Source organism: Oncorhynchus kisutch, linkage group LG17 (assembly GCF_002021735.2).
Source record: "Oncorhynchus kisutch isolate 150728-3 linkage group LG17, Okis_V2, whole genome shotgun sequence".
In the NCBI taxonomy this organism is placed as follows: Eukaryota; Metazoa; Chordata; class Actinopteri; order Salmoniformes; family Salmonidae; genus Oncorhynchus; species Oncorhynchus kisutch.
This window is the reverse complement of record NC_034190.2, coordinates 8,602,269-8,623,099: the sequence shown is the minus strand read 5'-3', so window position 1 is coordinate 8,623,099 and position 20,831 is coordinate 8,602,269. Positions and strand designations below refer to the sequence as shown.

At 49.0% G+C, this 20,831-nt stretch overlaps 1 protein-coding gene across 2 annotated transcripts in view; it reads left to right on the top strand.

Annotated features, from left to right (window-relative positions):
• Nucleotides 1-1,027: 1,027 nt before the first annotated feature.
• Nucleotides 1,028-20,831, top strand: part of LOC109908562 (transmembrane protein 200A-like) — a 19,824-nt gene continuing 20 nt past the window's right edge. The window contains exons 1-3 of one of the 2 annotated variants that reach the window (XM_031795061.1): nt 1,028-1,163; nt 1,373-1,493; nt 18,503-20,831. The exon at nt 18,503-20,831 is cut by the window's right edge and continues 20 nt beyond it. In XM_031795061.1, coding sequence (XP_031650921.1) covers nt 18,535-19,881 — 1,347 coding nt within the window. In that variant the 5' untranslated portion in view covers nt 1,028-1,163; nt 1,373-1,493; nt 18,503-18,534 and the 3' untranslated portion in view covers nt 19,882-20,831. The remainder of the gene's footprint in view (nt 1,164-1,372; nt 1,494-18,502) is intronic. The other variant, XM_031795062.1, reaches the window with a different exon arrangement.

Below are 20,831 nucleotides of genomic sequence, written 5' to 3'. Positions count from 1 at the left end.
AAGGGAAATGGTTCCAACTGTTTTTCCACCATTCATTGTTCCCATGGGGGATTTTAGAAACACTTTAAATAAGGGCTGTGTTTCATGTAGGCTTAACTTGGCGTGGCGGTTTTTATAACTGTAAATCTCTCTAGGACGAGGTGACTTCAACATATTTGCCTGTATTTACACCCCCCCCCCCCCCCCCCAAAAAATGAAATGCTAATGTGACTATCATTAATAAATTATAAATGCCAAGATCTGGATGCCACTGCCGACTCAAGTCAAAGGTAAGAATCTCTGGATTAACTATCTAAAATGTAGTAATGAATAAATAGGCTCAATTTCTTTAAGTGGACAATTCTGTGTGTGACAAGTTTAAAATTGACAAAATACCTGTTAGCAAATTTGTCAGAACTGATGTGCAGGGATTTGTAGTTTTGCATGGTCTACTTTGATGCTAATTAGCATTTTTGAATCGGAGTAAATAAAGACTAATATATTAAAGTCACCTTCTCCGAGAGAGATTTAAATGGTTATCAATACATCACGCCAGGGTAAGCCTACATGAAACACAGCCCTTATTTTAAGTGTTTCTAAAATCCTCTATGGAATGGTGGGAAAACGATTGGAACCATTTCCCTGTTTGACCTCTAGGTTTTATGGGTATTATGACATATCCACGGTGGGGCTCTATGGTGGACCATAAAGGTTTGGGGTATGTGCCCCTGCTTAGCCACAAGATGGCAGTAGTAATTTGACAGTCCTGTATTCATGCTAACAGAAATGCCCTCACTAGCAATGGTAATTAGCAATGAGTAACCACGGGAATAAAATGTATTCCCTTCCAATGTTTTGGTTTCAGTTATCACATCAATTGCAGCAATTAAAGTTCATTACAAAAAGTTGTAGGGCCATACTAAATTGGCATATTTATCTGATCGAATTACCAGGCACAACAACTTGACCACCAATTATAAATGAGTTTAGCCTTCCATATTTAAATATTTTTGAGACCACTTCTAATGGTTGGCTACGATTAAGATCGTCGGTCAGTCAGTCAACAGTGCGCATATGGAATAATCCTTCAAGAGCAGCCTGCTCCACTGCTCCATTTCCACGGAAGTGCAGTGCGCATAGCATCACGGCTGGAGAAGGAATGGAAGCGTCAAAGAAAAGTAGAGGTGGGAATGTTCGGTCTGTCTTGTGAGGAGGGCGGCCACATGTAGCGTCATTTTTGGCTAATGCTTTTGAAAATTCATTTTTTTTCTCCCCAGTAACGAACGACAAGGATATCTAGAAAACGTATTGAATAAGAGATAGAGTTTATAGGAGACGGCGAGCAGCAGAACCACACTCATCCTTGATCCTTCCGTTTTGGTTTAAATTATAGGCAAATTAAATTGCTTCTTCACGGACAAGATCCTAAGGCTACATGACAGAACAAACCAAACGATACTGTATCGATATGTGTCGGGGGACAATGAATATAACCGAAGAATTCTGCGTCAAAGGCAAGTAGGCTATAACTTTCCCCGGTATAAACATTCAAAAGTAGGCTATCATCACTCAACTGGTTGTGGAAAGATGATTGTTACAGTGTTGCGGAATCTTTGGAGGAGAGCGCCAACTTCAGACAATTCACGTTAAATGTAGACTTTTCTGGTAGGTCAGAAGGAAAATATTATATTTTGACACCGTGCACCTACTGAAGTTCAAGACAATCAGTGAAGCTGTCCCTGTCTGGTTTCCCCTCACCTATTAGCCTATTTCAGCTGAATGATATTTGGGAGATTTGATCTGTAATTTAGAGGAAATAAAAACAAGATTACATTTTTCCCCGCAAACCCTGACCAGTGCACAATGAGACTGGGCAATGGACTAAAGGAATGTAGCAGCGCTCCATCGTTTTTTTCCCCGTAGCAAGCTATGACGCGACCGATATAAAACCGTCATTTGCAAGGGGGGTTGGATATCTGTAACATGATCCCAATATGGGTCTTCAAGGTATATTGTACTCAATTTATTATACAGTTAATTGATAAAGTAGTCGAGTATTATATAGTTCAGTTGGAGTGCGCATAATAGCGTTTTGCACGCAATATTTGTCAGCTAATCAGTGCAGATAAAAAAATAATATAATAACGGAAAGATATTGCAAGCACGACGCATGGACCTACTCCTAAATAGTATGTGGACCTCTTTTGCATAGTCAATGAGCTTGGCAATCATCAAAATAATTATTTACCGTGCGTCATACATGCCTAGGAACAGGATTCAGTAGAAGAATATTGCCCTGAGTGTTTTGTCGATTACCAAGAGGGGAATTAAGAGAAACAGTAAAAACGCAGAAACGGTCACGTGACTTACATTTTAAGAGTGGACCGTCAAAGGTACGTTCTTATTCTCTCCCTGCTATAAGAGGCTGTCTTGGGACCAAAGTCACTTTACCTGATAATTATATAACTTAATACATCTCTTATATAATTTAAACAAAATATTACGTTTATTCCACTGTCATGTAGTACTGCTTGTTCCTGACTCATTAAAAGTGAGAGTGGAAAAAACAGCTAGCAAATGAAAGGTGAGGTCTGGTTTGCCTCACTCATTTATGATCAGTGGCCATATGAGCAGAGGGAATGTTTTTGCTCCAGGTAGCCAGGCAACTAGAGGGAATGTTCTTGCTCCAGGCAGCCAGGCAACTAGAGGGAATGTTTTTGCTCCAGGTAGCCAGGCAACTAGAGGGAATGTTCTTGCTCCAGGCAGCCAGGCAACTAGAGGGAATGTTTTTGCTCCAGGTAGCCAGGCAACTAGAGGGAATGTTCTTGCTCCAGGTAGCCAGGCAACTAGAGGGAATGTTTTTGCTCCAGGTAGCCAGGCAACTAGAGGGAATGTTTTTGCTCCAGGTAGCCAGGCAACAAGAGGGAATGTTCTTGCTCCAGGTAGCCAGGCAACTAGAGGGAATGTTCTTGCTCCAGGTAGCCAGGCAACTAGAGGGAATGTTTTTGCTCCAGGCAGCCAGGCAACAAGAGGGAATGTTTTTGCTCCAGGTAGCCAGGCAACTAGAGGGAATGTTTTTGCTCCAGGTAGCCAGGCAACTAGAGGGAATGTTCTTGCTCCAGGTAGCCATGCAACTAGAGTGAATGTTTTTGCTCCAGGTAGCCAGGCAACTAGAGGGAATGTTTTTGCTCCAGGTAGCCAGGCAACTAGAGGGAATGTTCTTGCTCCAGGTAGCCATGCAACTAGAGTGAATGTTTTTGCTCCAGGTAGCCAGGCAACTAGAGGGAATGTTTTTGCTCCAGGTAGCCAGGCAACTAGAGGGAATGTTTTTGCTCCAGGTAGCCATGCAACTAGAGGGAATGTTTTTGCTCCAGGTAGCCATGCAACTAGAGGGAATGTTCTTGCTCCAGGTAGCCATGCAACTAGAGTGAATGTTTTTGCTCCAGGTAGCCAGGCAACTAGAGTGAATGTTTTTGCTCCAGGTAGCCAGGCAACTAGAGGGAATGTTTTTGCTCCAGGTAGCCAGGCAACTAGAGGGAATGTTCTTGCTCCAGGTAGCCATGCAACTAGAGTGAATGTTTTTGCTCCAGGTAGCCAGGCAACTAGAGGGAATGTTTTTGCTCCAGGTAGCCATGCAACTAGAGTGAATGTTTTTGCTCCAGGTAGCCAGGCAACTAGAGTGAATGTTTTTGCTCCAGGTAGCCAGGCAACTAGAGGGAATGTTTTTGCTCCAGGTAGCCAGGCAACTAGAGTGAATGTTTTTGCTCCAGGTAGCCAGGCAACAAGAGGGAATGTTTTTGCTCCAGGTAGCCAGGCAACTAGAGGGAATGTTCTTGCTCCAGGTAGCCAGGCAACTAGAGGGAATGTTTTTGCTCCAGGTAGCCAGGCAACTAGAGTGAATGTTTTTGCTCCAGGTAGCCAGGCAACTAGAGGGAATGTTCTTGCTTCAGGTAGCCAGGCAACTAGAGGGAATGTTCTTGCTCCAGGTAGCCAGGCAACAAGAGGGAATGTTCTTGCTCCAGGTAGCCAGGCAACTAGAGTGAATGTTTTTGCTCCAGGTAGCCAGGCAACAAGAGGGAATGTTCTTGCTCCAGGTAGCCAGGCAACTAGAGTGAATGTTTTTGCTCCAGGTAGCCAGGCAACTAGAGGGAATGTTCTTGCTCCAGGTAGCCAGGCAACTAGAGGGAATGTTCTTGCTCCAGGTAGCCAGGCAACAAGAGGGAATGTTCTTGCTCCAGGTAGCCAGGCAACTAGAGGGAATGTCCTTGCTCCAGGTAGCCAGGGAACTAGAGGGAATGTTCTTGCTCCAGGTAGCCAGGGAACTAGAGGGAATGTTCTTTCTCCAGGTAGCCAGGCAACTAGAGGGAATGTTTTTGCTCCAGGCAGCCAGGCAACAAGAGGGAATGTTTTTGCTCCAGGTAGCCAGGCAACTAGAGGGAATGTTTTTGCTCCAGGTAGCCAGGCAACTAGAGGGAATGTTCTTGCTCCAGGTAGCCAGGCAACTAGAGGGAATGTTTTTGCTCCAGGCAGCCAGGCAACAAGAGGGAATGTTTTTGCTCCAGGTAGCCAGGCAACTAGAGGGAATGTTTTTGCTCCAGGTAGCCAGGCAACTAGAGGGAATGTTCTTGCTCCAGGTAGCCAGGCAACTAGAGGGAATGTTTTTGCTCCAGGTAGCCAGGCAACTAGAGGGAATGTTCTTGCTCCAGGTAGCCAGGCAACTAGAGGGAATGTTCTTGCTCCAGGTAGCCAGGGAACTAGAGGGAATGTTTTTGCTCCAGGTAGCCAGGCAACTAGAGGGAATGTTCTTGCTCCAGGTAGCCAGGCAACTAGAGGGAATGTTTTTGCTCCAGGTAGCCAGGGAACTAGAGGGAATGTTTTTGCTCCAGGTAGCCAGGCAACTAGAGGGAATGTTCTTGCTCCAGGTAGCCAGGCAACTAGAGTGAATGTTTTTGCTCCAGGTAGCCAGGGAACTAGAGGGAATGTTCTTGCTCCAGGTAGCCAGGGAACTAGAGGGAATGTTTTTGCTCCAGGTAGCCAGGCAACTAGAGGGAATGTTCTTGCTCCAGGTAGCCAGGCAACTAGAGTGAATGTTTTTGCTCCAGGTAGCCAGGGAACTAGAGGGAATGTTCTTGCTCCAGGTAGCCAGGGAACTAGAGGGAATGTTTTTGCTCCAGGTAGCCAGGGAACTAGAGGGAATGTTCTTGCTCCAGGTAGCCAGGGAACTAGAGGGAATGTTCTTGCTCCAGGTAGCCAGGCAACTAGAGGGAATGTTTTGCTCCAGGTAGCCAGGCAACTAGAGGGAATGTTCTTGCTCCAGGTAGCCATGCAACTAGAGTGAATGTTTTTGCTCCAGGTAGCCAGGCAACTAGAGTGAATGTTTTTGCTCCAGGTAGCCAGGCAACTAGAGGGAATGTTTTTGCTCCAGGTAGCCAGGCAACTAGAGGGAATGTTTTTGCTCCAGGTAGCCATGCAACTAGAGTGAATGTTTTTGCTCCAGGTAGCCATGCAACTAGAGGGAATGTTCTTGCTCCAGGTAGCCATGCAACTAGAGTGAATGTTTTTGCTCCAGGTAGCCAGGCAACTAGAGTGAATGTTTTTGCTCCAGGTAGCCAGGCAACTAGAGGGAATGTTTTTGCTCCAGGTAGCCAGGCAACAAGAGGGAATGTTTTTGCTCCAGGTAGCCAGGCAACTAGAGGGAATGTTTTTGCTCCAGGTAGCCAGGCAACTAGAGGGAATGTTCTTGCTCCAGGTAGCCAGGCAACTAGAGGGAATGTTTTTGCTCCAGGCAGCCAGGCAACAAGAGGGAATGTTTTTGCTCCAGGTAGCCAGGCAACTAGAGGGAATGTTTTTGCTCCAGGTAGCCAGGCAACTAGAGGGAATGTTCTTGCTCCAGGTAGCCAGGCAACTAGAGGGAATGTTTTTGCTCCAGGTAGCCAGGCAACTAGAGGGAATGTTCTTGCTCCAGGTAGCCAGGCAACTAGAGGGAATGTTCTTGCTCCAGGTAGCCAGGGAACTAGAGGGAATGTTTTTGCTCCAGGTAGCCAGGCAACTAGAGGGAATGTTCTTGCTCCAGGTAGCCAGGCAACTAGAGGGAATGTTTTTGCTCCAGGTAGCCAGGGAACTAGAGGGAATGTTTTTGCTCCAGGTAGCCAGGCAACTAGAGGGAATGTTCTTGCTCCAGGTAGCCAGGCAACTAGAGTGAATGTTTTTGCTCCAGGTAGCCAGGGAACTAGAGGGAATGTTCTTGCTCCAGGTAGCCAGGGAACTAGAGGGAATGTTTTTGCTCCAGGTAGCCAGGCAACTAGAGGGAATGTTCTTGCTCCAGGTAGCCAGGCAACTAGAGTGAATGTTTTTGCTCCAGGTAGCCAGGGAACTAGAGGGAATGTTCTTGCTCCAGGTAGCCAGGGAACTAGAGGGAATGTTTTTGCTCCAGGTAGCCAGGGAACTAGAGGGAATGTTCTTGCTCCAGGTAGCCAGGGAACTAGAGGGAATGTTCTTGCTCCAGGTAGCCAGGCAACTAGAGGGAATGTTTTTGCTCCAGGTAGCCAGGCAACTAGAGGGAATGTTCTTGCTCCAGGTAGCCATGCAACTAGAGTGAATGTTTTTGCTCCAGGTAGCCAGGCAACTAGAGTGAATGTTTTTGCTCCAGGTAGCCAGGCAACTAGAGGGAATGTTTTTGCTCCAGGTAGCCAGGCAACTAGAGGGAATGTTTTTGCTCCAGGTAGCCATGCAACTAGAGTGAATGTTTTTGCTCCAGGTAGCCATGCAACTAGAGGGAATGTTCTTGCTCCAGGTAGCCATGCAACTAGAGTGAATGTTTTTGCTCCAGGTAGCCAGGCAACTAGAGTGAATGTTTTTGCTCCAGGTAGCCAGGCAACTAGAGGGAATGTTTTTGCTCCAGGTAGCCAGGCAACTAGAGGGAATGTTCTTGCTCCAGGTAGCCATGCAACTAGAGTGAATGTTTTTGCTCCAGGTAGCCAGGCAACTAGAGGGAATGTTTTTGCTCCAGGTAGCCATGCAACTAGAGTGAATGTTTTTGCTCCAGGTAGCCAGGCAACTAGAGTGAATGTTTTTGCTCCAGGTAGCCAGGCAACTAGAGTGAATGTTTTTGCTCCAGGTAGCCAGGCAACAAGAGGGAATGTTTTTGCTCCAGGTAGCCAGGCAACTAGAGGGAATGTTCTTGCTCCAGGTAGCCAGGCAACTAGAGGGAATGTTTTTGCTCCAGGTAGCCAGGCAACTAGAGTGAATGTTTTTGCTCCAGGTAGCCAGGCAACTAGAGGGAATGTTCTTGCTCCAGGTAGCCAGGTAACTAGAGGGAATGTTCTTGCTCCAGGTAGCCAGGCAACAAGAGGGAATGTTCTTGCTCCAGGTAGCCAGGCAACTAGAGTGAATGTTTTTGCTCCAGGTAGCCAGGCAACAAGAGGGAATGTTCTTGCTCCAGGTAGCCAGGCAACTAGAGGGAATGTTCTTGCTCCAGGTAGCCAGGCAACTAGAGGGAATGTTTTTGCTCCAGGCAGCCAGGCAACAAGAGGGAATGTTTTTGCTCCAGGTAGCCAGGCAACTAGAGGGAATGTTTTTGCTCCAGGTAGCCAGGCAACTAGAGGGAATGTTCTTGCTCCAGGTAGCCAGGCAACTAGAGGGAATGTTTTTGCTCCAGGCAGCCAGGCAACAAGAGGGAATGTTTTTGCTCCAGGTAGCCAGGCAACTAGAGGGAATGTTTTTGCTCCAGGTAGCCAGGCAACTAGAGGGAATGTTCTTGCTCCAGGTAGCCAGGCAACTAGAGGGAATGTTTTTGCTCCAGGTAGCCAGGCAACTAGAGGGAATGTTCTTGCTCCAGGTAGCCAGGCAACTAGAGGGAATGTTCTTGCTCCAGGTAGCCAGGGAACTAGAGGGAATGTTTTTGCTCCAGGTAGCCAGGCAACTAGAGGGAATGTTCTTGCTCCAGGTAGCCAGGCAACTAGAGGGAATGTTTTTGCTCCAGGTAGCCAGGGAACTAGAGGGAATGTTTTTGCTCCAGGTAGCCAGGCAACTAGAGGGAATGTTCTTGCTCCAGGTAGCCAGGCAACTAGAGTGAATGTTTTTGCTCCAGGTAGCCAGGGAACTAGAGGGAATGTTCTTGCTCCAGGTAGCCAGGGAACTAGAGGGAATGTTTTTGCTCCAGGTAGCCAGGCAACTAGAGGGAATGTTCTTGCTCCAGGTAGCCAGGCAACTAGAGTGAATGTTTTTGCTCCAGGTAGCCAGGGAACTAGAGGGAATGTTCTTGCTCCAGGTAGCCAGGGAACTAGAGGGAATGTTTTTGCTCCAGGTAGCCAGGGAACTAGAGGGAATGTTCTTGCTCCAGGTAGCCAGGGAACTAGAGGGAATGTTCTTGCTCCAGGTAGCCAGGCAACTAGAGGGAATGTTTTTGCTCCAGGTAGCCAGGCAACTAGAGGGAATGTTCTTGCTCCAGGTAGCCAGGGAACTAGAGGGAATGTTCTTGCTCCAGGTAGCCAGGGAACTAGAGGGAATGTTCTTGCTCCAGGTAGCCAGGCAACTAGAGGGAATGTTTTTGCTCCAGGTAGCCAGGCAACTAGAGGGAATGTTCTTGCTCCAGGTAGCCAGGCAACTAGAGGGAATGTTTTTGCTCCAGGTAGCCAGGCAACTAGAGGGAATGTTTTTGCTCCAGGTAGCCAGGCAACTAGAGGGAATGTTCTTGCTCCAGGTAGCCAGGCAACTAGAGGGAATGTTCTTGCTCCAGGTAGCCAGGCAACTAGAGGGAATGTTTTTGCTCCAGGTAGCCAGGCAACTAGAGGGAATGTTCTTGCTCCAGGTAGCCAGGCAACTAGAGGGAATGTTCTTGCTCCAGGTAGCCAGGCAACTAGAGGGAATGTTTTTGCTCCAGGTAGCCAGGCAACTAGAGGGAATGTTCTTGCTCCAGGTAGCCAGGCAACTAGAGGGAATGTTCTTGCTCCAGGTAGCCAGGCAACTAGAGGGAATGTTTTTGCTCCAGGTAGCCAGGCAACTAGAGGGAATGTTCTTGCTCCAGGTAGCCAGGCAACTAGAGGGAATGTTCTTGCTCCAGGTAGCCAGGCAACTAGAGTGAATGTTCTTGCTCCAGGTAGCCAGGCAACTAGAGGGAATGTTTTTGCTCCAGGTAGCCAGGCAACTAGAGTGAATGTTTTTGCTCCAGGTAGCCAGGCAACTAGAGGGAATGTTCTTGCTCCAGGTAGCCAGGCAACTAGAGTGAATGTTCTTGCTCCAGGTAGCCAGGCAACTAGAGTGAATGTTCTTGCTCCAGGTAGCCAGGCAACTAGAGGGAATGTTCTTGCTCCAGGTAGCCAGGCAACTAGAGGGAATGTTCTTGCTCCAGGTAGCCAGGGAACTAGAGGGAATGTTCTTGCTCCAGGTAGCCAGGCAACTAGAGTGAATGTTCTTGCTCCAGGTAGCCAGGCAACTAGAGGGAATGTTCTTGCTCCAGGTAGCCAGGGAACTAGAGGGAATGTTCTTGCTCCAGGTAGCCAGGCAACTAGAGGGAATGTTCTTGCTCCAGGTAGCCAGGGAACTAGAGGGAATGTTCTTGCTCCAGGTAGTCAGGCAACTAGAGGGAATGTTCTTGCTCCAGGTAGCCAGGCAACTAGAGGGAATGTTTTTGCTCCAGGTAGCCAGGCAACTAGAGGGAATGTTTTTGCTCCAGGTAGCCAGGCAACTAGAGGGAATGTTCTTGCTCCAGGTAGCCAGGCAACTAGAGGGAATGTTCTTGCTCCAGGTAGCCAGGCAACTAGAGGGAATGTTCTTGCTCCAGGTAGCCAGGGAACTAGAGGGAATGTTCTTGCTCCAGGTAGCCAGGCAACTAGAGGGAATGTTCTTGCTCCAGGTAGCCAGGGAACTATTCTCAGTGAGAGTGGAATTAGCAGCCGTACATGATTTTAAAGCTGCTATATGTACACTTTTGGGCAACCAGACCAAGCTCGCATAGAAATGTTAGTTATAGATCTGTCGTTCTCATTGAACGCACGTCTAAGAAGCGGTAGAGCAATTCTATGTGCTCTATTTCTATAATTCCCGTCCTAATGTTTTGTTTTTGCGTCTTTTACTTTGGGTTTTGTACACCAGCTTCAAACAGCTGAAAATACTATATTTTTGCTTATGGAAAATATATTTCACAGAGTTTTAGATGGTACAATGGTGCTCTAAACTATACTTGCTTGTTTTGTCACATAAACTAAAATTAGGTGAACTATTAGAATTTTAACAACCAGGAAATGGTGGAGTGATTTCTGCATAGTGCATCTTTAACTATCCAGATCACCCAGATGACATTTGAACCTGTAACTCTCTGGTCTGGACACAAGTTCAACTCATTTTACACAATGGTTGTTTTTCTACACAAAAAAATATTAGGCCCTACACAAACATTGTGGAAACAATGATTTTGTAGACATCTTGGTTCATACCAAACTCTCTGTTGCATCACAATGATTGTGTCAAATGTGTTGCACATCCTGAGTGTGTACAGGGCCTTAATGTATTGTGCATCAGTTGTACAATCTGAGTGTGCACAGGGCCTAAATTGATAATTGAAAACTGAATTCTGATCCACATCTCTGACTGAACTGAATTGCTGTTTTGTTGTGTCCCAAATTGCACCCTATTCCATTTATAGTGCATTAGAGTGCCATTTAGGATGTAGTGGCTGTCAAAACCAGCCCTGCGTCTCCACTGAGGTCAAATAAGCCAAACTAAATGAGGATGGGATTCAAAGTAGTGTTGTAAATTACATGCCACAGTAGGGACTACCCTCGCTCTGAAGACTCCCGTACCCTCGCTCTGAGACCCCCGTACCCTCGCTCTGAGACCCCCGTACCCTCGCTCTGAGACTCCAGTACCCTCGCTCTGAGACTCCATATCAATGGGACTGCAGTAGAAAGAGTCACAAGTTTTAAGTTCCTCGGTGTCCACATCACAGAAGACTTGTCATGTACCGACAATACCACCACTCTTGTCAACAGGGCGCAACACCGTCTCTACTTCCTAAGGCGGCTGAAGAAATTCAGCATGTCACCCCGGTCCTCTCCAAATACTACCACTGCGCCATTGAGAGTCTCCTGACAGGTTGCATCACGGCCTGGTACGGGAATTATTCATTCCACGACCGCAAGGCCCTCCAGTGGGTGGTGAAGATGGCCCAGGACATCACTGGGACCGTGCTCCCACCCACCCAGGACATCACTGGGACCGTGCTCCCACCCACCCAGGACATCACTGGGACCGTGCTCCCACCCACCCAGGACATCACTGGGACCGTGCTCCCACCCACCCAGGACATCACTGGGACCGTGCTCCCACCCACCCAGGACATCACTGGGACCGTGCTCCCACCCACCCAGGACATCACTGGGACCGTGCTCCCACCCACCCAGGACATCACTGGGACCGTGCTCCCACCCACCCAGGACATCACTGGGACCGTGCTCCCACCCACCCAGGACATCACTGGGACCGTGCTCCCACCCACCCAGGACATCACTGGGACCGTGCTCCCACCCACCCAGGACATCACTGGGACCGTGCTCCCACCCACCCAGGACATCACTGGGACCGTGCTCCCACCCACCCAGGACATCACTGGGACCGTGCTCCCACCCACCCAGGACATCACTGGGACCGTGCTCCCACCCACCCAGGACATCTAATCATAACGATGCCTGAGGAAAGCACGCAGCATCATCAAGGACCCCACACATCCCAGCCACGAGCTGTTCTCTCCATTACCGTCAGACAGACAGTATCGGAGCATGATGTCTCATACCAACAGGCTCAGAGACAGTTTCTATCTACAAGCCTTCAGACTGCTGAACACTTGAACTGGAAATACACAGACACACACACATACACATTCATGCTGCACACACACATACACATTCATGCTACACACACACATACACATTCATGCTACACACATACACATTCATGCTACACACACACATACACATTCATGCTACACACACACATACACATTCATGCTACACACACACACACACATCACAACTGCTGCTACCAGACTCTGCCTCTTCATTTACATATAGTTTATGACTAAAGAAGTCCTTTGGGAGACCAGTACGGAGCCTATGAAGTTGTGCCGGGATTCATCATTCATTCTAAACCATATCTAAAGTGCTTTGATGAACTCAAGCCAAAGGATGTGGCCCCGTGGCCCCCGTCTGTCTCTGTGTATGAATATTTACCTAACAGTGGAAAAGACATGTCTTCACCATGTGCCAGTTCCACCATTTCAGTCCATCGTTGCTGTTTTTCTCTGTGTTATCTGGCCACAGTGAGGCTGAGTCCAAACGATATCCTATAAAGCTCGTTTGCTTGCGGTCCTAAAAAAATAAATGGAAAGGAGTTACCTCTGGTTTGTTTAGCCATTCCTATGGGGAAAAGGAATGGGGTTTTTGGGATAAACTTAGAAAATAAGGTCTGAGGGCTTAACACGGGCTTAGGAAATCTTATACGTTTTGTTCTATGAGACCATATCAGTCACATAACATGACTTTTATGGACAATGAAGTCTTTTTGTGTTGTTTTTTTTATGACAAAAATGCCTCAAAAAGTGACGTTAGCTGATGAAGATGATCTCATAAAACAAAACGTATAAGATCTCATTTTCGGCGTTTATCCCAAACCCCCCACAAAGACTCTATTTTCATTTCCCATAGGCTTTGTCCAATGAACCATGAAGGAGTTGGTGCCAACAAAAAGGAGTTGGTGCCAACAAAAAGGAGTTGGTGCCAACAAAAAGGAGTTGGTGCCTACAAAAAGGAGTTGGTGCCTACAAAAAGGAGTTGGTGCCTACAAAAAGGAGTTGGTGCCTACAAAAAGGAGTTGGTGCCTACAATAAGGAGTTGGTGCCTACAATAAGGAGTTGGTGCCTACAATAAGGAGTTGGTGCCTACAATAAGGAGTTGGTGCCTAGAATAAGAGCCCTTACTATTGTTCTCTATTCACTGTACAGGGCTCTGGTCAAAAGAAACACACTGTATGGAATACGGTAAGATTTGGGATGCAGAAGATTTTTTTGTTAAATTAACAGGACATGTTGATTATGTGACAAAGGAATTAACGTTTTTCTTATTTTTGTTGGTATTTTACCTCCTTTTTTCTCCACAATTTCGATCTGGTCTCATCGCTGCAACTCCCCAATGGGCTCGGGAGGCGAAGGTCGAGTCATGCGTTCTCCGAAACATGATCTGCCAAATCATGCTTCTTAACACCCGCCCGCTTAACCTGGAAGCCAGCCGCATCAATGTGTCGGAGGAAACACTGTTCAACCGACGGACTGAGGTCAGCCTATAGGCGCCTGGCTCGCCACAAGGAGTCGCTAGAGCACGAAGAGCCAAGTAAAGCCCCCCCGGCCAAACCCTCCCCTAACCCGGACAACGCTGGGCCAAACCCTCCCCTAACCCGGACAACGCTGGGCCACTTGTGCGCCGCCCTATGGCACTACCAATCACATCTGGTTGTCATACAGCCCGGGATCGAACCCAGGTCTGTAGTGACTCCTCTAGCTCTGCGATGCAGTACCTTAGACCGCAGCTCCACTAAGGTCTGTAGTGACTCCTCTAGCTCTGTGATGCAGTACCTTAGACCGCTGCCCCACTAAGGTCTGTAGTGACTCCTCTAGCTCTGCGATGCAGTACCTTAGACCGCTACCCCACTAAGGTCTGTAGTGACTCCTCTAGCTCTGCGATGCAGTACCTTAGACCGCTGCCCCACTAAGGTCTGTAGTGACTCCTCTAGCTCTGCGATGCAGTACCTTAGACCGCTGCCCCACTAAGGTCTGTAGTGACTCCTCTAGCTCTGCGATGCAGTACCTTAGACCGCAGCTCCACTAAGGTCTGTAGTGACTCCTCTAGCTCTGCGATGCAGTACCTTAGACCGCTGCCCCACTAAGGTCTGTAGTGACTCCTCTAGCTCTGCGATGCAGTACCTTAGACCACTGCCCCACTAAGGTCTGTAGTGACTCCTCTAGCTCTGCGATGCAGTACCTTAGACCGCAGCTCCACTAAGGTCTGTAGTGACTCCTCTAGCTCTGCGATGCAGTACCTTAGACCGCTGCTCCACTAAGGTCTGTAGTGACTCCTCTAGCTCTGCGATGCAGTACCTTAGACCACTGCTCCACTAAGGTCTGTAGTGACTCCTCTAGCTCTGCGATGCAGTACCTTAGACCGCTGCCCCACTAAGGTCTGTAGTGACTCCTCTAACTCTGTGATGCAGTACCTTAGACCACTGCTCCACTAAGGTCTGTAGTGACTCCTCTAGCTCTGCGATGCAGTACCTTAGACCGCTGCCCCACTAAGGTCTGTAGTGACTCCTCTAGCTCTGTGATGCAGTACCTTAGACCACTGCTCCACTAAGGTCTGTAGTGACTCCTCTAGCTCTGCGATGCAGTACCTTAGACCACTGCCCCACTAAGGTCTGTAGTGACTCCTCTAGCTCTGCGATGCAGTACCTTAGACCGCAGCTCCACTAAGGTCTGTAGTGACTCCTCTAGCTCTGCGATGCAGTACCTTAGACCGCTGCCCCACTAAGGTCTGTAGTGACTCCTCTAGCTCTGCGATGCAGTACCTTAGACCACTGCTCCACTAAGGTCTGTAGTGACTCCTCTAGCTCTGTGATGCAGTACCTTAGACCACTGCTCCACTAAGGTCTGTAGTGACTCCTCTAGCTCTGCGATGCAGTACCTTAGACCGCTGCTCCACTAAGGTCTGTAGTGACTCCTAGCTCTGTGATGCAGTACCTTAGACCACTGCCCCACTAAGGTCTGTAGTGACTCCTCTAGCTCTGCGATGCAGTACCTTAGACCACTGCTCCACTAAGGTCTGTAGTGACTCCTCTAGCTCTGTGATGCAGTACCTTAGACCACTGCCCCACTAAGGTCTGTAGTGACTCCTCTAGCTCTGCGATGCAGTACCTTAGACCGCTGCCCCACTAAGGTCTGTAGTGACTCCTCTAGCTCTGCGATGCAGTACCTTAGACCACTGCTCCACTAAGGTCTGTAGTGACTCCTCTAGCTCTGCGATGCAGTACCTTAGACCACTGCTCCACTAAGGTCTGTAGTGACTCCTCTAGCTCTGCGATGCAGTACCTTAGACCGCAGCTCCACTAAGGTCTGTAGTGACTCCTCTAGCTCTGCGATGCAGTACCTTAGACCGCTGCCCCACTAAGGTCTGTAGTGACTCCTCTAGCTCAGTGATGCAGTACCTTAGACCACTGCCCCACTAAGGTCTGTAGTGACTCCTCTAGCTCTGCGATGCAGTACCTTAGACCACTGCTCCACTAAGGTCTGTAGTGACTCCTCTAGCTCTGCGATGCAGTACCTTAGACCACTGCTCCACTAAGGTCTGTAGTGACTCCTCTAGCTCTGCGATGCAGTACCTTAGACCGCAGCTCCACTAAGGTCTGTAGTGACTCCTCTAGCTCTGCGATGCAGTACCTTAGACCGCTGCCCCACTAAGGTCTGTAGTGACTCCTCTAGCTCTGTGATGCATTACCTTAGACCACTGCCCCACTAAGGTCTGTAGTGACTCCTCTAGCTCTGCGATGCAGTACCTTAGACCACTGCTCCACTAAGGTCTGTAGTGACTCCTCTAGCTCTGTGATGCAGTACCTTAGACCACAGCTCCACTAAGGTCTGTAGTGACTCCTCTAGCTCTGTGATGCAGTACCTTAGACCGCAGCTCCACTAAGGTCTGTAGTGACTCCTCTAGCTCTGCGATGCAGTACCTTAGACCACTGCTCCACTAAGGTCTGTAGTGACTCCTCTAGCTCTGCGATGCAGTACCTTAGACCACAGCTCCACTAAGGTCTGTAGTGACTCCTCTAGCTCTGCGATGCAGTACCTTAGACCGCAGCTCCACTAAGGTCTGTAGTGACTCCTCTAGCTCTGCGATGCAGTACCTTAGACCACTGCTCCACTAAGGTCTGTAGTGACTCCTCTAGCTCTGCGATGCAGTACCTTAGACCGCTGCCCAACTAAGGTCTGTAGTGACTCCTCTAGCTCTGCGATGCAGTACCTTAGACCGCAGCTCCACTAAGGTCTGTAGTGACTCCTCTAGCTCTGCGATGCAGTACCTTAGACCGCTGCCCCACTAAGGTCTGTAGTGACTCCTCTAGCTCAGTGATGCAGTACCTTAGACCACTGCCCCACTAAGGTCTGTAGTGACTCCTCTAGCTCTGCGATGCAGTACCTTAGACCACTGCTCCACTAAGGTCTGTAGTGACTCCTCTAGCTCTGCGATGCAGTACCTTAGACCACTGCTCCACTAAGGTCTGTAGTGACTCCTCTAGCTCTGCGATGCAGTACCTTAGACCGCAGCTCCACTAAGGTCTGTAGTGACTCCTCTAGCTCTGCGATGCAGTACCTTAGACCGCTGCCCCACTAAGGTCTGTAGTGACTCCTCTAGCTCTGTGATGCAGTACCTTAGACCACTGCCCCACTAAGGTCTGTAGTGACTCCTCTAGCTCTGCGATGCAGTACCTTAGACCACTGCTCCACTAAGGTCTGTAGTGACTCCTCTAGCTCTGTGATGCAGTACCTTAGACCACAGCTCCACTAAGGTCTGTAGTGACTCCTCTAGCTCTGTGATGCAGTACCTTAGACCGCAGCTCCACTAAGGTCTGTAGTGACTCCTCTAGCTCTGCGATGCAGTACCTTAGACCACTGCTCCACTAAGGTCTGTAGTGACTCCTCTAGCTCTGCGATGCAGTACCTTAGACCACAGCTCCACTAAGGTCTGTAGTGACTCCTCTAGCTCTGCGATGCAGTACCTTAGACCGCAGCTCCACTAAGGTCTGTAGTGACTCCTCTAGCTCTGCGATGCAGTACCTTAGACCACTGCTCCACTAAGGTCTGTAGTGACTCCTCTAGCTCTGCGATGCAGTACCTTAGACCGCTGCCCCACTAAGGTCTGTAGTGACTCCTCTAGCTCTGCGATGCAGTACCTTAGACCGCTGCCCCACTAAGGTCTGTAGTGACTCCTCTAGCTCTGCGATGCAGTACCTTAGACCGCAGCTCCACTAAGGTCTGTAGTGACTCCTCTAGCTCTGCGATGCAGTACCTTAGACCACTGCCCCACTAAGGTCTGTAGTGACTCCTCTAGCTCTGTGATGCAGTACCTTAGACCACTGCCCCACTAAGGTCTGTAGTGACTCCTCTAGCTCTGCGATGCAGTACCTTAGACCGCAGCTCCACTAAGGTCTGTAGTGACTCCTCTAGCTCTGCGATGCAGTACCTTAGACCGCTGCCCCACTAAGGTCTGTAGTGACTCCTCTAGCTCTGCGATGCAGTACCTTAGACCACTGCTCCACTCGGGAGGCCCAAGGAATCAACGTTTTAAAAATGTACTTGACTTTCATGTGTTTTGAGTTATCAGATCATCTTGGTACTAGAGACACTAGGTTTGAAAATAATTGTTGCTTAGCAGCTCAATTGCAGCTTAAGCGTTTTAATCTGTTTTCACCTTGTTTATGGTCATGTGTGCACTCAAGTAGAACGCCACGTGAGAGAGTGTTTTCCCCAGGTTTTGTTTGTACCTTTACAATTTACAAGCTCGCCAACGACATGAAAGGTTTGGAACGGTTTGTTAAAAATAGTTAACTAACTTCAATGATTTTCTGTGAAGATTAAAATGGAGCAAAAAATAAGGTTGCTGTGATGCAAAACATGGTAATAAATCTGTTATAATCTCCAAAGGAATAAAAACATTAACGAAATACCTTTTTATTAACCTCCCTCTTCAATAAAACATTTTGAACAAAGTGTTTCAACAGGGAAACATTTGGTTGTGTGACATTTCAAAAACATGACAAGCTGTTTTTACAGTAGAACAAGAGAGCAACAAAGTTTCCGCAGGATGAAAGTGAGAACAGAACCTACGATCATCGTCTCTACGAGGGGAAGGAGTTCATTGTTTACAGGATACAGTGCAGTTTCCGCAGTGTCAAGTCTAAGTTCATTTAAAGTGCATTTAACATGGGGTCACAACACACTTTACATTAAAAAGAGAAACAAAACAAAGTAGAAAGATGGAGGGAGGGAGGGAGGGAGGGAGGGAGGGAGGGAGGGAGGGAGGGAGGGAGGGAGGGAGAGAGAGAGAGAGAGAGAGGGAGAGAGAGAGGGAGGGAGGGAGGGAGGGAGAGAGAGAGGGAGGGAGGGAGGGAGGGAGGGAGAGAGAGAGAGAGGGAGAGAGGGAGAGAGGGAGGGAGGGAGGGAGGGAGGGAGGGAGAGAGGGAGGGAGGGAGGGAGGGAGGGAGAGAGGGAGGGAGAGAGGGAGAGAGAGAGGGAGAGAGAGAGAGAGAGAGAGAGAGAGAGAGAGAGAGGAGGGAGGGAGGGAGGGAGGGAGGGAGGGAGGGAGGGAGGGAGGGAGGGAGGGAGGGAGGGAGGGAGGGAGGGAGGTGAACAATATCAACAACAGTATAAAACTATACAGGAAGCAGAAGCCACGTTAGTAGTCTCTTCTATTAACCTGCTGTTCTTCCACAGTGTTCCGATAGGGCGCTGGACCGAGTCGCACCATGAAGACCCAGAAGGCCGGGGGCCCAACGCCAAGCTCTCCTTCCCCACGCCAACGGATGTCTGGTTTCAGCCTGCGGGGCCGGAAGAAGAAGGATGGCCTGATCCAAGGCAAGCTGCGGATCCGCTCTGTGCCAGGAGCCTTCCTAGTGCTGGGGGTCATTGTGGTGGTGGTGGGCACGGCTCTGGCAGTGGCTGGGTACTGGCCCTACCGGTCCCACCGATCATCACAGCTCCTTGGACTTGGACAACAAGGCTCTGGTTCTGTGGACAGAGCAGCAGGAGGTAGAGGTAAGGGTGTCTCTGAGCCCCAGTCATCCGGTTGGAACCTGGGGGCTAAGAGACTCCTGACCACGGCCAGTCTGATCCACAGTGAGCGGATGAAGCTCCTAGGACCAGTCATCATGGGCGTGGGGCTGTTCATCCTCATCTGTGCCAACACGGTGCTGTACGAGAACCGCGACAGAGAGACCCAGATGCTGCTGGCCCAGATGCAGAGCGTCATCTGTTCGGTGTCGGCGGCCGTGCCCTCGGCCGACCTCTCAGACATGTCAGCAGCCAACTCCATGGCCAGACACTACCAGTGGGTGAGCAGTCTGCCTGCCACCCACCTTAACATCCTCTGTCTGCAGCAGCTGGCCAGCTCAGAGCCCCTGCTGCAGACGACCACAGACAGCAGAGAGGAGGAGGAGAGGGCTGACTATACGTACCAGCAGGCCACCGTACAGACGGAGGCTCTACACCACCAGGAGTCAGCCTCCACCCCTTCCCTCCACTCCTCCCATTCCAACTCCTGCAACTCCAGCAAGATGGACTTCAACACACTGTGGGGCGGTGGTGAGCCAGGCGTAGGGGGCTCCAGCCCAGACCCCCAGCCCGCTCACCTCTTTAAGCTCCACAACTGTCTGGTGTCAGCCAGCTCCATGTCCACTCTGGGAGGGGACGACTGGGAGAGGTCGGAGGTCACAGCCATGCTTCCCAGGCGCTCCTACAGTCTTAGCTACAGGACTAACCCAGGCCCCCACGGGCCCCAGACTGTAATACATCTACAGGAAGGGGCCATGCGACCCGGGGGACCTGGGGCAGACCCACAGATAGTGCAGCACAAGCCCACGCGGAGGGAGCGCAGCTTGGATGTGTGTGTGAACATGGTTGGATGTGTGGAGACCCCGGAGCTCACCCCCGTAGAGGAACAGAAGCATCGCAGCTGGCCCCGGTTAGACCTGGGCTGTGCCCGCAGGTACCTGAAGCTGGACAATAAGGAGGACTCGGTGGACAGACTGCTAGACCAGTTGGAGCAGCAGTGTTCTCAGTGGGATAAGAGTTTCGGCTCAGGGCCTTTCCAATGAGACCCAGTAAGGGCCCCATATCTTAATATGGCCCATTATCTCAATATGGCCCATTATCTCAATATGGCCCCATATCAGAGTCCTCTGTCTGTTTTTTAACAGCAGCTCATAAAGAAAGATCCTCATGGATGCTGATATATCGACGTCCAGGAGTAGGAGCTTTTTCCAGTGGATTATAATTGTCCCCTGTTTTCACTGACTCCTGAAACCGAGAAACTCTTTTATGTACAACACCAAATTCCTCTCCACAGTGTCGAGCAGCTTCCAAATCTGAAGAGACAAACCTTTTAGAAACCTTGTTTCTCGGACTTCCCATGACGTGGATATATAAACACAAGTGTTGGAGGACTGCAGACCAATGGGATCAGTTTGGCAGACATTCTGTTTTAAGAGGGGAACGATACACACACTGTCAAAGATACGTTGGAGACATTTCCCAGTCTGTTTACTGGGTGGCAGTTAGGCTTGACACTTGGCAACACTGAAGGAATCAATTTGTCTTTCATTGCCAAGGCATTGCTTGTTTCCAGGAAACAACAAGCACATCCGAATGTGGGAGGTGGAAAACGCATTCTAACGAGGGACTGTCTTCACTGTGTAATCTATTTAAAAACCAAACTACTCAAATCTGTCGGCGAGCCTCAGATGTGCTTCTGATAACAGCGAGTACAATAAAACACCTGTTCCATAGACCAAAACAAGTGCATGATGATAGAGATGTCATGTGTAATCTACATCTACATAGTTATGCAGAATAATGCTTTAATTGGCTGTGGATCAGATAAACACATAGTTAATGATTGGTTGATAACACATTATTTGAAGGTTACCTACATAAAGACTTCATAACCCATTCATAAGCAGTACATAAGCATCGATTAAGTATTATGTAGGGCTTATGAATGGGTTATGTAGGGTTTATGAATGGGTTATGTAGGGCTTATGAATGG